At 35.3% G+C, this 15505-nt stretch overlaps 1 protein-coding gene across 6 annotated transcripts in view; it reads right to left on the reverse strand.

The window, feature by feature from the left end:
* Nucleotides 1–15505, reverse strand: part of UPF2 (UPF2 regulator of nonsense transcripts homolog (yeast)) — a 128726-nt gene that overhangs the window by 28878 nt on the left and 84343 nt on the right. For 5 of the 6 annotated variants that reach the window (XM_005876567.2, XM_005876566.2, XM_014547972.1 and 2 more), the window contains exons 11-15: nucleotides 14298–14414; nucleotides 10726–10911; nucleotides 8464–8667; nucleotides 7315–7590; nucleotides 5071–5254 (exon numbers count right to left, since the gene is read on the reverse strand). In XM_005876567.2, the coding sequence (XP_005876629.1) occupies nucleotides 5071–5254; nucleotides 7315–7590; nucleotides 8464–8667; nucleotides 10726–10911; nucleotides 14298–14414 (967 nt within the window). The remainder of the gene's footprint in view (nucleotides 1–5070; nucleotides 5255–7314; nucleotides 7591–8463; nucleotides 8668–10725; nucleotides 10912–14297; nucleotides 14415–15505) is intronic. The other variant, XM_014547975.1, reaches the window with a different exon arrangement.

Raw genomic sequence — 15505 nt, forward strand, 5'->3', positions numbered from 1 at the left:
GGCCGCCATCTTTGTTGGCAGTTAATTTGCATATCGCCCTGATTAGCCAATGGGAAGCGTAGCGGAGGTACGGTTAATTACCCTTTTTGTCTTTTATTAGATAGGATTTTATTTATTTATAGGGACATGAAGAAGCAAAATATCGGAAAAGTTATCAGGGGCAAAAGTTATTAGGACTGTATCAATCTAAGCATTCTCAATAAAATATCACAGTGGTGATAAACTCACATACCATCACAAGCTTGTTATATCCATTTAAAATGTGCCATGGGAAGAACTATCCTATATAATAAAGAGGTAATATGCAAATTAACCCTCAAGCCCTCACAAGATGGCTCTCTACAACCAGGCCGGCAGGGGAGTTAGTGAGGGACAACCAAATGACTGAACAAGCAGGCTGCGTGGATTGACCAGACTGGCAAGGAGGGGGCAGTTATGGGCGACCAGGCTGGCAGGGGGGTGCAGTTGGGGGCGATCAGGCCAACAGGGGGGCATTTGGGGGTGATTAGGCTGGCAGGGTGGGCAGTGAGTGGTGACCAGGCCGGTGGGGGGGGGGAGTTAGGGGCAGAAGGGGAGGGCAGTTGGGGAGGAGATCAGGCCAGCAGGAGAGGGAAGATGGGGGTGACCAGGCCGGCAGGGGGGGCAATAAGGGTAACCAGGCTGGCGGAGGGGGGCAGTTAGGAGTGACCAGGTTGGAAGGGAGGGGGCAGTTGGGAGCAACCTGGCCGGCAGGGGGAGGCAGTTAAGGGCGATCAGGCTGGCATGCACAGGCAGTGAGAGGCAATCAGGCCGGCAAGGCGGGGGGCAGTTAGGGGCGACCAAGCAGGCAGGCAGGTGAGTGATTGGAAGCCAGTGGTCCAGGATTGTGAGAGGAATGTCCAACTGCCGGGTTAGGCCCGATCCTAACCCGGCAGTCGGACATCCCCCAAGGGGTCCCGGATTGGAAAAGGTGCAGGCTGGGCTGAGGGGTCCCCCCCGTGCACAAATTTCGTGCCCTGGGCCTCTAGTATTGTATAAGTCTTTGTTTTGATAACCACACCTCTAATTTGTAAGGAAAATACATACTATTTATAACGTTTTCATTTTCATTGCAAGTTAGTTTCAAAAACTATTTATAAATATTATATTCTGCATTTGCTAAACTATATAACGATCCAGTTGCTGAACCATAAGGCACTGCAATCTAAAGTAAACAATGCAAATTAAAATGTATATATAAAAAACAGAGATGACAAAATGCAAACACAGTAAAATATTTAAATGTGTGTGTCAGAATTAAGTGTACTTGGAGATAAAAATCAAATACTGTCCTCTTAAATTTGAGCAGCTTGGTGCCTCCATTTTCATGCTCATAACAGAGATGGTAATAAACTATAGTACTTCCTTTCAGATTGTGTTTTAATTTACATTTCTCTGTTTACTAGACATGCTGAGCATTTCCCCATATACTTAACATGTCAGAAAGAGCAGAGTTGACTTGATTGCTTAACCTAGTATTTTGATTTGGCTTTACTTAAACTCATCTATCAAAAATCAGTAACATTACCTTCCTCTATCATTCTGGCAATCAGGCAGTACTCAATAAAAACACCAACTCTTCCCTGCTCTCCCTTATTTGATTATGTCCTGTTCATTTTTCTATTGGGGTATTCTATTTTATTACCAATTTACCTGTGTTCTTTATGTAAGTGTTAACAACTTAGCAAGAAAACTAATTTCATATTAATTTTTATTGTACATTTTAAAAACCTAAATCTATATGTATACTTTCTTCTATCATTTTAAATTTGAGAAAATGAACCTCTGAAAATATTTGATAATCAGATCTATTTTTAACTTTGAAAAAGTAAATATTTAACTTTTAAAAAAAATATATTTTATTGATTTTTTACAGAGAAGAAGGGAGAGGGATAGAGAGTTAGAAACATCGATGAGAGAGAAACACCGATCAGCTGCCTCCTGCACACTCCCTACTGGTATTTGTCCACAACCAAGGTACATGCCCTTGACCGGAATCAAACCTGGGACCCTTGAGTCCGCAGGCTGACGCTCTATCCACTGAGGCAAACTGGTTAGGGCAAATATTTAACTCTTTAATCCACCTAGAGTTTGGCAATATAAGATGTGGCTCTCTATCAAATTCTCCTCCCAAATGCTCACCTGCTGCCCTTATCCTATCTTTAACATTCCTGGCTCACCATAAATGATTGTTCTGTATTTAACTGGACAACTTCTGGGCCTTTTATCTATCCTACTGATTTTATTTCTAATTTATGAAATATACTCTTTAAATTTATAATATAATTTATTCTTATGGCTTCTTTCCTTTTTTTACTTTTATTTCCCTCATTTTTGTTCCTTTTATTATAATACTAGAGGCCTAGTGCATGAAATTCGTGCACTCAGCGGGGTTGAGAGGGGTCCCTCAGCCCAGCCTGTGCCCTCTCGCAGTCCGGGAGCCCTCGGAAATTTCCAACTGATGGCTTAGGCCTTCAGTCGGACATCCTTAGCGCTGCCGTGGAGGCAGGAGAGGCTCCCGACAATACCGCTGCGCTCGCCTGCCGTGAGCCCGGCTTTTGGCTGAGTGGCGCTCCCCCTGTGGGAGCACACTGACCACCAGGGGGAAGCTCCTGCATTGAGCGTCTGCCCCCTGGTGGTCAGTGCGTGTCATAGCGATTGGTCATTCCGCCATTTAGTCAATTTGCATATTAGCCATTATTATTTAGGACTAGTTAGAACTTCCAAACCAGAATTAAACAATATTGCTTATTACCATCTTAATTTTGTATTAAATTTAAAGAGAATGCCCTTGCCAATAATTCTGTCTATACTAAGAAGTCAAGATGCACAAGTAAATAACTCAAGTGTGTTATTTATAGTGGTGCAAAATTTGAAATAATCTGTGTCAAACAACAGGAATTACATAAATTATGGTACATTTATACGAAGGAATATAGCCAGTTTTTAAAAAATATAATAAAGGTTTAGAGAAATACTTTATGCAAGGAAATTTCATAATGTATTATGTAGGGGAAATCCACTTATAAAACTGTATAAACATGAGAAAAAAATTTAAAGAATAAAAGAAAATATATCAAAATGTTAATACATAATTATCCTTAAGTATGAAGTATCAGTGATTTTTGTCTTGTTATTTTTCAAAATTTCTGCCATGAACATATATTACTTTTAATAATATTAAAAATTATTTAAAACTATTGTTAAGCATAATTATGAGAAATTTTTAGTGTTTATCCATTAACTATTATGCTAGAATTATGTTGCTATAAAACTGAGATAATGAATTTGTTAAGTGCTTGAGTCAGAAAAACTAGTAAAGGCTCTTGATTCTGTATTATCTTCTGGATTTAATCAACAGGAAATAGATTTAATGTTTATTCATGTAGCTCTTCTTCCTGATACTTAGACTGTTTAAAACAGAATTAAATTGGGACAACTTCATAGCATAATTTCCAGTTGCAACCATCTTTATAGAGTTTCACTTGCAAACGCTGACCTATTTTTCCCTTTCCATATTCTAAACAGACTCCTCAAGAGAGTCTGAAGTCCTTTAATTTAACCTTCAGTCAATAAAGGATAAAGCACATTGCTCTCTTTACTGCTACCAAACTGGGTGTCAAACTAGCATTCCCTCATGCCCACTATACAGAACATCATTCATAAAGATCTTTGAGAAACAAGGCTAAGACTCAACTATTTCAAAGCATAAAAAGTTAATGAAATAAATAAGCACTTTGCTTAAAATGATAATTTTATACAACTAGAAGTCTAAAAAGGAAAAGAAAGTAGATGATTTGGGGCAAAGTACAAAAAGAAGCACATGTGTCTTTATGGTTTGAGTAGTTTCTAGTTGCATAATCAGAAGCACCTTTAAAATTAATGCTCAAATAGATAATAGCAATCATATTCTCCAAAAGAATTTACCTATGGAGAAAGAAACCCTACTAATATGCTGGATGTAATATGAAAAAATAGTTTTAGAGGGGAAAAAGTACCAAATGCTTTCACCATGAAAAGTAGTTCTTCAGATATGCAATGTAGCAAATTTATACAATTAATATAACTGGTGAAGGTAAGAATCTCCTAATGACAGCCTTATGGGTCCCAAGTGCTAGCAGGAAGTAAAATACTAGCTTAATAGCCTGAAAACATGTCATTTTAAAATGACTAAAATGAAACCTGCTAACAAGTAACTGTAAGTAAATTAGAGTAGTAAGGTTACACGTTCCAGTTATTTCCACTGACAAAGTTAGTTAGCTCCTACAGTCCCTCGTGAGAGTTATTCAAGAGCTAACTCCTACTCAGTCGGTGTGGGTCAGTAGTAGAGCATCAACCCATGAACCCACAGGTCCTCAGTTCTATTCTTGGTCAGAGCACATGCCCGGTTGTGGACTTGATCCCCAGTAGGGGGCGTGCAGGAGGCAGCCGACTGAGTTACTCATCGATATTTCTATGCCTCTCCCATCCTCTCTCTTTAAAATCAATAAGCATATTTTTTTAAAGAGCTACCTCTTCTTCCACAACAATCTCAAAAGGACACAGAGAAAGTAAATAGACCAATTCTCCTGTAGCATATTTCTCACATTTTCTCGTCCTTAGAAATAGAGAGAACTCTCCCAGTGAATAAGGTCTGAAATTCTGTAGGGTAGTTCCAAACTTCTAACAGGTATCCCCTTCTATAGTTTCTAGCCTACAATGTCTTAAGAAATAACGCTTGTTGCAATTACATACTGTATTGTAAGAGGTACTCTAATTAAAAGTAGATTTTATATTAGCAACCAAAAATTCTAAAATTAAGAGAGGCCAACAGGATTGTATTTATTCATCGCTATCATTGGCTTCAATTCTTACATAAGTATTTACCTCCAATTTGGGATTATTTTATGAAATCAAAAAATATGTCACCCATATGTCTTACCTAATATTATGTAACACTCAATATAAAAATGGAAAGTATACAAAGGTAAAGTCTGATAACATTATAAAGCAAATTCTAAAAACAATCTGCCAAATATCACTTTCATTGTCTCTCTGTAATTAATTGCTTACCTAGTTTTATTAAGAATTCTCGTTCCAAGTCTTGTACCTGCCTGATGGATTCTTCCAGAGAATTACAAAGCTTGATCTTTGGTCTCAGCAGTTCTAGTGTATCACTGATCATGTAATCTATGTCAATAGGAAATGGATGATCTTTTGTCCAAACCTCCAAACTTTTCTTCCACCATACATAACGCTGATGTACAAATAAAAAATAAATTTAGCTATAAAATATTAATAACAAAATATTTTAAATAATAATCTGTAATGTGACGTCACCTAACTATAACAACTAAGCTAAAAAATTGTACAAGACACCTACCATTTTCATTAATGGTCGACAGCAATGATCCTAATTCCAATTATTTCCCTCCATCTACACAATTTCTAAGCCATTTGGTGACTTGAATCTAAATATTGTTTTATTATAATTGTCATAATCTTTTTAAAGACAAGGAAAAATTGTGAATAAAATACCAAGTAAATTTTCAGATAATGAAACAAGTCAGAAACCCCACTCCCAAACATAGTTTTGATAAATGTTCATCATTTTCCCTATAATGCCTGCTTTGATTTTTAAAAAGGTCAATTAAAGTATCTAAATATATAGGGTTTTAAATATAAAAATCATTAATCAACCATCATTTATTGAACACCTACTATGTATATGGCACTGTTTAGATATTTTCCCTCTCTTCTCCTACCTGGGTCCCTCATTCTGTTTTATACTTTGTAAGTTAACATTAATTGAAGAGCATAACCCAGGAATTTACTTGTGTATAAACAGGTAATCCTCTGGGTGCTTCACTCTTCTTTCCCCAGTTTGTTCCTTGCTAGGTCCTTGCTACTCAAAATTGCAGACCTCAACTGGAGCTTGTTAGAAATGCATAATCTTAAGTCCCCACCCCAGACCAATTTAATAATAATCTGCATTTTAATACTATTCCCAGGTAAAGTGTATGCACATTAAAGTTTAGAAGCACTACTGTGGGTGATCCTTTCTACCTGGCCTTCCAAGACATAACTGTTCACTCTATATTCTAGGCAGAACACACTGACCTCATCCCCAGGCCTCACTTCTTACTTCGTCCCCTTAGGTTTAAGCCTGCTGCATATTTCTGCCTGTTAATCAATGTGGAAAATGCCTCTGTCTCTTTGTCTCTTGGATATTTTGGGATAGCTCTTTTCTCTCCACTTGGGATGTCAGATTAAATGCAAATAAGGATTCTCTTCTGAAAGAGATTCTACTTTGGATGCTGACAATTACAGCTAACACTTTGCAGCAAAATTGGTTTTCAATACAGGCAGTCTCCAACCTAAGACAGTCCTTAGAGATAAAGGGAATCTGATTCTCAAATGTGCAATCCCCTTCCTCATGGTAGGATAAAGTTAATAAACTGCTCTTCCCCAAGAACATTTACCCCCACTTAACACCAGCCATTATGTGGATGTATTTTTACACCTCCAGTTTTAGTTTTAAATGTATTTTCTTCATCAATGGATGAGTGAAAACAATACTAGAAGTAGTGATCATATAGACTTTAATGGTACTATTGATACCTTCTTTCAACAACATCTAGACAATTCAACAGTGAATTGTTCACCCTGCTCAGTATTTTATGGGAAATAGTGATTGGGTTCCAAACAACCAACCTACAAAGTTAACTTTTGGAACACCTACTTTAAAGGAATTGTAGAAACATCTCTGTTTTTGTACCTGAATTCAATTTATACTACACTTGCTCTAAATCATAAGCTTACATAATTAACTAAAATTAAGATATGAAAAGCACAACTCAAGAGTTTCTTTCGTGTTAAAAACGTTTTCCCCAGAGTGAGTTTTTTCTTTAAAAAAAAAAAGTTACATCATTTAAAAATAATTTTATATGTAAAACCAGAACACAGATGAGTGATAAAAATGTACATATAAAAATCACAAGTTTTTTAATTCATAAGTTACTGTACCAAATATAATTCATAAATTACCATTCCAAATTTATAAAGTATACCAAAATAATTTTCAAAATTAACAATCAATCATAAAAGTTACAATGGAATTAGAATGTTTATATTATAAAATTCATCAAATTTTTTAAATCTCTAAAGCATCTTTGCAGGAAGAATAAATCAAATTTAGTCTAATTATGAACATATCTCATATGTGATATGTGAATGCTATAATGTTTCTGCTCGAATATTTTTGTAACACAACCAATGTATTAAATGGTGCCAAACTGCATATTTCAGCTTATATACCTGAAAATATACAAGGAAGCAATCAAGTTTTCGTTTACTGGAACCTCTGTCAAAGTACTGGCCACAAGTATCCAAAATAGTGCACACTAGTCTAATTCTGAAAAGGTGCTCAGGAGGGTCCAGTGAACTTGGAGAGCCATCAGGGTTAACACCAAATGAAGTAAAAGAATAAAGAGTTCTAAAAATAACAGCTGATTCCACCATGCGGTAATTATAAAGTTCCCCTAAAAACTTGGCACTGCTGATACGTCTCTGATTAAATTTAGGTTGATTAACCTAAAAGAAAAAAAACACACAAGATTTGCATTAAAGAACAGTAATGTGGTAAAAAGAGGCGAAATTCCCCTCTGTCACTTGACAGTATCAATTACTGAAGAAACACTGAACAGAGAAAAATTAATGGGTTCTTTGCTTCTTTTCTAATAAGGTGGTCACTTGTGAGTATCCTTTTTCTCTCTTTAGGAAATGGGTATCTACAAAATGTAAAAAAAAAAAAAAAAAAAAAAAAGTTTCCCTGGCTTGTGTAGTTCTGTTGATCCCATGCATGAAAGGGTGGCAGGTTTGATTCCTGGTTGGGGCACATGTGGAAGGCAGCCAATCGATGTTATTTAAATCAATTTTTTAAAAAGTTTAATAAAAAATATGTTAAATATTAAATTTAATATTTAGCTATCATTAAGTGAATTGATTTGATAGTCTATCAAACCATTAAATTGTAATTCTCCCTTATCAGCCCCATATAACTTATTTTCTCTATAGTCCACAAATTAACAATAAGCCTACAAAAAAAAGGGATCTGCTTACAGGAAGTTTTACCAAATGATTACAATTCTTCTAATTAATAAATTTATTTTCCCAATAGTAACCCAGAAATAATAAAAATGTACTATATTCTTCCAAAATAAGCTTCACTGGACTTGAGAAAAAGAGGCAAAATAAACCCCAGGATTAACCTGAGAGAAGGAAGCACAGTAAATCTAGAACAGCAGGGTTTATTAAGAAACCACTAATTCTGAAGAGGTAATAGTAAAAGACACCATATAGATAAAAGAAGGTCTTCAAATTATTATTTTTCAATAATAGGATTTAAAAGTTATTTAAATTCTTCTAAAACTCCAATTTGACAACTTTAAAGAAAGTTTGTGTTACCTCCATTCCTAATCGAATATCTTCTAAAACTCCATCCACAACATGGATTCCAACATCCTCTTGGTAGAGCACTAGTCCTGCTAAGAGGTTTGCCACACAATGAATACTATTATATTTCACATTCCAGATGTTTATCATACAACAAATAACATAATCTTTCACTTCTTGGTCCTGCCAGGGCAACTTTCGCATCTGTCTCAAAACCTAAACAAAGAGAATTTTGTTTAAATTACTAGACAAGTATATAATCCAATATACCCAATAATATAGATATGTTATTATGATAATGCAGATAAAGAACTTTTGAAATGGGAAATACTTCAGAGATCCTCTATCAGATTTTTCACGTTAGAGATTAAACATGAGATTTTTCTAATTATTGACAAATTGTATTCACATTTTTCCTCCATCTTTCTATAATGTCCCCGTATTTCCTAGAGTTTCTAAGTCTTCAATCAAGCTAACAGTATACACTCATACACTAAAGTCACTGAAAGAAATTCCCAAGGTTCACCAAAAATAAGATTTCTTTTGTGCTTCATTTAATCCAAATAATCTTAGACACTTCTTTTATAAATCAAAAATTTCCATTAATAAATAAATAAATCCAAGGTTAATTGGTTAAAAGATCACTTAAAATGGAGACATAACATCAAGACTGACATTACAGTGTCCTGTTTCCTCATATGTAAAAGGGGGGATAATAAAAGCACTTACTAGTTTGTTGTGAGGATTAGACAAGTTAAAACATGTGAAGTATGTAGGAAAGTGTCTGCCACATTATAAATACCCCATAAAAGTTAGGTATTACGATTTCAAAGACCATATTGTCAATGAGATAATTAGCAGAGCTCTACCTATCATTAAGTTCTATCCATCTTGATTCTGAAAGAATATAGATATTATTGGCAGATTGCAGAGTAGTCCTTTCATTTCTATGTCCACAATCCATCTTTTAAGCACTAAATATTTTCTCCTATCAGCTTCACTGGCAATGTTAATGTCATCTCAACTTCATAAGTATTCTATATTTTTCTATATTTGATAGTCTATCAAACCATTAAATTGCAATTCTCCCTTATCAGCCCCATATAACTTATTTTCTCTATAGTCCACAAATTAACAATAAGCCTACAAAAAAAGGGATCTGCTTACAGGAAGTTTTACCAAATGATTACAATTCTAGTCAATTCTAAACAGCTATCAAAATCCTTATTGTTTCAAACAAGTATTTTTCCGACTCTCTGAAAGTTGGTTTCAATTTTCAAAGCTGCACTATCATTCCTATTACCTTTTCTCCCACCCATGTATTATTTCATCCTTTTATCCTCCCCAGATGTATTTTCTGTCCAGAAGTTAATTTCCATTACTTTATCTTCTAAAAAGAAAGAAGTTCTACATTGTATTGTTTCAACTTGTAGAATAAACCAAGAAATGTTTTGCTCAACATATCTTACTTAAAAGTGAGGTTTCTAGCAAGGTAACTACAATAATTCAGTTAACAGATCAGTGGTTCTTAAACTTTTCTGGAAAGTGACTCCTGTTGAGAATCCAAAGAAAGCCACAGACCTTATCTCCAGAAAAATACAGACAGCCCCAGAATTCAAAACTATGTAATTTCAGAGGGCCATGGGCTTCCTAACACACATTCAAGGTTAAGATCCCCTACTCTCAAGAAAAACATGTAAAGGCAAATTTAAATTTTGATGTTATATATATATATATTTTTTGAAACTCTATGTCTCATATTCAACTCTGACTATGTCTCATATTCTGACATAGTCAGAGTTTCAAAAAAAAATTTAATTTAGAAGAATGGCCCTTTTAATTAAGAAGTTATTATCATAACAGGAAAACAAAATATTGCCCCATATATTATGTATCATCATATGAATTATTTCTTAGCGTGATTTGTAGAGAGTCAATCATAATGAAACTTGGAATCTAATCCCAACTCTCCTAAACTTCACTCTTGCGACTGGAACAGCTCTGCTTTAATTTCTCCATTTACAAAATGTGAACAATGCAAAGTACCTGCATTTCTTATCTATAATTTATGGGACACTGAAGCAATTTATAAATAAACTGATCTAGGAAAACTGAAATATATGTCTCTGACCTAAAATTTCATGCACAGGCTAGAAGGAAAGTACACTGCTTTTAATACTATTATCATTAGGATGAAAAAAAATTTAGTTGAATATTATATAACTACCACAAATCTCACGTTGACCATTATTCCATGATTCCATTAAGATTTACCTTCTCAGTGGTGACCTTGGAAAGATCCTTGTACAAAAGTTTCCGGATATATTCCTGGAGAGGAGGACGTTTCTTTTTCACTGTTTTTTCGGCTGGAGGTGGGTTGCAGTAGTAATATGCATTCTCTACCATTGTGACATATCTTGCATCAAGATGCATTGCTTGTTTCTTTCTCATCATTTGTTCCTAAAATAAAAAGTCTACACTAGTCAAAATACTTTCATTCTAAGATTTCTTTATTCCTACAAAACTCCTATTCTCAGTGATAAGATTTTAGGATAAAGGTCTAGAAAAAGAAAAAAACAACCAGTCGGTATTTCTATATTTCTAAGACTGTGCAAGCAGACTAATTATTATGCCACTGATCATTTGTTTATAACAAATTAGCTAATAACTGCTTGGTCTTAGGCCTTTATTCAGAGAACTTTTACTACAAATGTAATTTATAACTCTGCCAAACTACATGAACTCTGAGTATGACAAGTTTCATATATATGAGTGATTGAAATTAAGAACCAAAAATATGAATAAAGGGGTGCTGGCTGTCCCACATACAACTGAGAAAAAAAAATTATTCTCAGAGATTGTGCCATTCAATACTGTACCAGATAAATCTGACATGTCTCTATAGATAAGAAAACTAAAAGCCCCCAACGTCTTATATCTTGTCCAGAGCATCAACTCAGAGAAGGTGATTAAAAACACAGATCTAGTCAATCATCATCTACTTTAGGCTTTCTCAATTTGACATTTTGGACTGGATAATTCTTTGCTGTCCTGTGCATTGTAGGATGTTTTGTGCAACCTTGACCTCTACCCACTAGATGCCTGTTGAGAACCACTGACTAGCTGAAGATCTTAAAACAGCACTCCTAATTCTTAAAATAGCATCATACTAAACCAGAGGTTCTCAACCTGTGGGTCGCGACCCCTTTGGCGGTCAAACGACCCTTTCACAGGGGTCGCCTAAGACCATCCTGCATATCAGATATTTACATTATGATTCATAACAGTAGCAACATTACAGTTATGAAGTAGCAACGAAAATAATTTTATGGTTGGGTCACAACATGAGGAACTGTATTTAAAGGGCCAGAAGATTGAGAACCACTGTACTAAACACTAAGATTACTGAATTTGTTCAGTCATTTAATGAACATTTTACTTAGCACTTACTATGTGCTAGGCACTACTCCAGGTGCTGGAACTTACCAGTGAATAAGACAGATATGATTCCTACCTTCGTGAAGCCTAACAGTGTGGTGTAAGAAGACAGAATAAACAATTCAACAAAAAAACTTACAATCTTTTAAATAATAATTGTAATCAGCGGTATGAAGAAAAATAATAAGGCACTAAGATGGAGAGTTATGAGAAGCCTACTTTATACTTTAGGTAGAGGGGGTTAGGGACAGCCTCTCTAAGAAAGTGAGATCTAAGTTATGACCTGAAAGATGACAAAAGGTTGAGAAGAGCCATGGAGAGAGCATTCACAGCAGAAGCAATAGCAAGATCAGAGGCTCTGAGGCGAGAGAGTTATATGTTACTGGAACTAAAAGAAGGCCATTGAGGTTGCCCACAAGAAATTGCATGAAATGAGATATGAGAGGTAGAGAGGGCCAAGTAATAACAGACTCTGCTGACATGGTAAGAACTCTGGGTTTTAAGTGTGTAGAGGGAAACTGCTGGTATAGGACTCAGGGCTCTTTATAAATCTACTTTGTTGCTTGCCTCTCCAGTTTTATCTGCAGCTGCTTGACTAGATGCGTCTTTCTTCTCTGCCTTGAAGATGCAGATTAGTCTCTAAAATAAACACCACTTTTCCAGGAAACTTATCCTGACATACCAAGACTAGATTAAATGTCTCTTCTATCTACGCCCTATATTGCTTTTACACATGTATTCCAACTGCCTATTTACTCCTCTGTCTGACTTAAGACTCCAGGAGAGCATGGACTATCTTTTCATCTTTATACCCCATGGGTCTGACATAAGAGTTTGTACTCAGTGAATACTATGAAGCTGTTAGGGAAGATATTTCTTGGTTCATCAGTCTAGCTTAAGTACCCCCTCCCCCCTCATGAGCCCATAATGTTCTCTGCATAGCTCTATTAGTGCACTTACAACATTGTATTCGAATTAGCACTAGATATGGACCACTTTGGCAATTGTATACTTTGTACCACTTCTCCTAAACATGCCTGACACATAGGCCTCACAAAAATGTTAAATGATAAATAAGGTTTCTATCCAGAAAGCAAGAGAATCACTAATAAAGGCTAGCTTCTTTTGCTGTAAGAGGGGAAAAGATCCACTGAACCAAGAAAACCAGTCAGACAGGAAGGACTCTGGTTTTCAGCAATGTGATGTTCATCCATACTACCACAATTAGTAAATATTTTCCCCAGCAAAAAGTAAATATTAAGGATTCAATGTTATAAGTAAAAAGTAGATAATAAAAAATAAGCTTTCCTAGCATCTCTATTACATTTTTATTTAATTAAATATATTGGGTAACATTGGTTAATAAGAACATGTTTCAATTAATACATTTTTATATGCAGTGTCTCATTTAACCTTATCAGTAGGAGCCAAAGAGGAGGAAGAATTTTCTCCTTGTTACAATAAAATTTGAACTTGGAATAACTATTATATGATATAAACTTAAAGAGAATTTGGAAATCAATTCTATTTGATGGCCTTCACATTAATATTTTTGTTTAGGAGAAATAAATTCTCATGTTTCTTCATTTTTAAATATTATTGGCAGAGAACTCAGGCTTACAACTGGATTCTAAAAAAATAAGATACCTAGAGAAAATGACACAATCAAGACTTTTGTAACAGCAACAGTGATGTAATGACAGTGTATGCCCAGGGATTCCTAAACCAGAGCTCTCTTGAACACTAATACCAATCCTGCAAAAGGCTACCAGCAAACTGCATGAATATTACCAATAAGCATAATAACTTAATTGATTAATAAACTTGATGGACATTTAGCCATTCTAATTAACTTACGAAGTAACTTCTCTCACAAGGTAATTTTTTAGACTTATATTTTATATTTTTTAATTTTAAAATTTAATTATATATGTTGTTTGTAATTTATGTGCTTATGGCACACCAACCTAACATAATAGTATTAAGAGTACCTGCTCATTTGTATCATTTGTCAAAGTTATTTTTGGTTAGAACTTGTATGCATATGTGCATATCCCATGAACACAGATAATAGTGTGGTAAAGGCCTGGGGCAGGTGCGGGCAAGAAGGGGTTAATGGGGGGGAAAAGGGATATCTACATCTGTAATAATTTCAACATTAAAGATTTTTTTTAAAGTTATCTTTGGTTAAACTTAATCCCCATTCACAATATTGTTAACTCACTAAGAGCCAAGCGAGAAAAATACCAATGGCTATCCAGGAATGGCAGCTTATATGTATAGGATGTTCTAGTTAAGGTAGAAAAGTGTATGTTTTTATGACAGAGCAAGCAGGCACTGGTCAATATTTTTAACCCCTGAAGTAAATCAACAACCTCAAGCTCTTGCTAGGATTCTGAAACCCTTACCAAAAGTACACTGGTCCTCAAGTGAGATTCTGGAGATCTGAAAAGAAATCTTCCACATGTTTCCAATAGGGTACATGCCATTTCAATATGGTGATGGGAAAAGTCTGATAGAAGCATCTGTAATAATAATAATGATGAAAAACCACAAAGACAATACTTCAAGCCTATTAGAGAGAAAAAACATTATATTTCTAATGTGTGTAACAATTTTAAAAATGTCAGTATAAAAAACAAAAGCTAGTCTTTTAGTTTAACAGTCCTCATCGATAGACATCTTTTGTGTTTTGCCATAAAAATCTTTTCTAAAAGCTTCAATGTATTTAATGTTTTTCATTTTAGATAGATATATGGAAATTAATATCAAAGCCCTTTCTAAATGTATTATTAAATGTCACATATTTAAACACATCACATATATAGCTTACATTCTCTAAATTATTTTGTTTTGGTTTAAATAACATTTATTTTTAAAATTCTGACTACAAAAGACTTATTGTATAAAATTTATAAACACACACATTACCACAACATTTTGGTAGTATTTATTCTCCCAATCTTTTTCTATGCATATTTTCTAAACCAAAATAGATTCAGACATATCACATCATTTGATATCTTGGTTGTTTTGACAAACATGAATATTTTTCCATGTAAATTCTGATTCTTTTGGGTATAGTGCCAAATACATCAAAACTGTTAATAGTGCTGTTCAATTTTGTATATATAGTACTTACAGATTTTGTCTGCCTCTTTCAGCTATTAAAGTGTTTTCAAGTCTCTCACTATGATTGTGGATTTTTTTATTTCTCTTTTATTTCTTTACTAAAGGCCAGATACACGAAATTCGTGCAAGACAGGCCTTCCTTCCCCTGGCAGCAGGCACCCGGGAGAAGGATATCTGGTCTAATTAGCATATTTTGCTTTTATTATAGACTAGAGGCCCGGTGCACAAAAATTTGTGCACTCGGGGGGCGGGGGACGGGGGTCCCCCAGCCCAGCCTGTGCCCTCTCGCATTCTGGAACCCCTCGGGAGATAACGACCTGCTGGCTTAGGCCTGCTCCTGGGTGGCAGAGGGCAGGCCCAATCCCTAAGTGCAGCCCCTGGTCAGGCTCAGAGCAGGGCCGATTGGGGAGTTGGGGCACCGCCCCATCATGCACAGAGCAGAGCGGATCGGGAGGTTGCGATGCCACCCTCAGTCACGCTCAGG

This window comes from Myotis brandtii, unplaced genomic scaffold, assembly GCF_000412655.1.
Source record: "Myotis brandtii unplaced genomic scaffold, ASM41265v1 scaffold49, whole genome shotgun sequence".
NCBI lineage: Eukaryota > Metazoa > Chordata > Mammalia > Chiroptera > Vespertilionidae > Myotis > Myotis brandtii.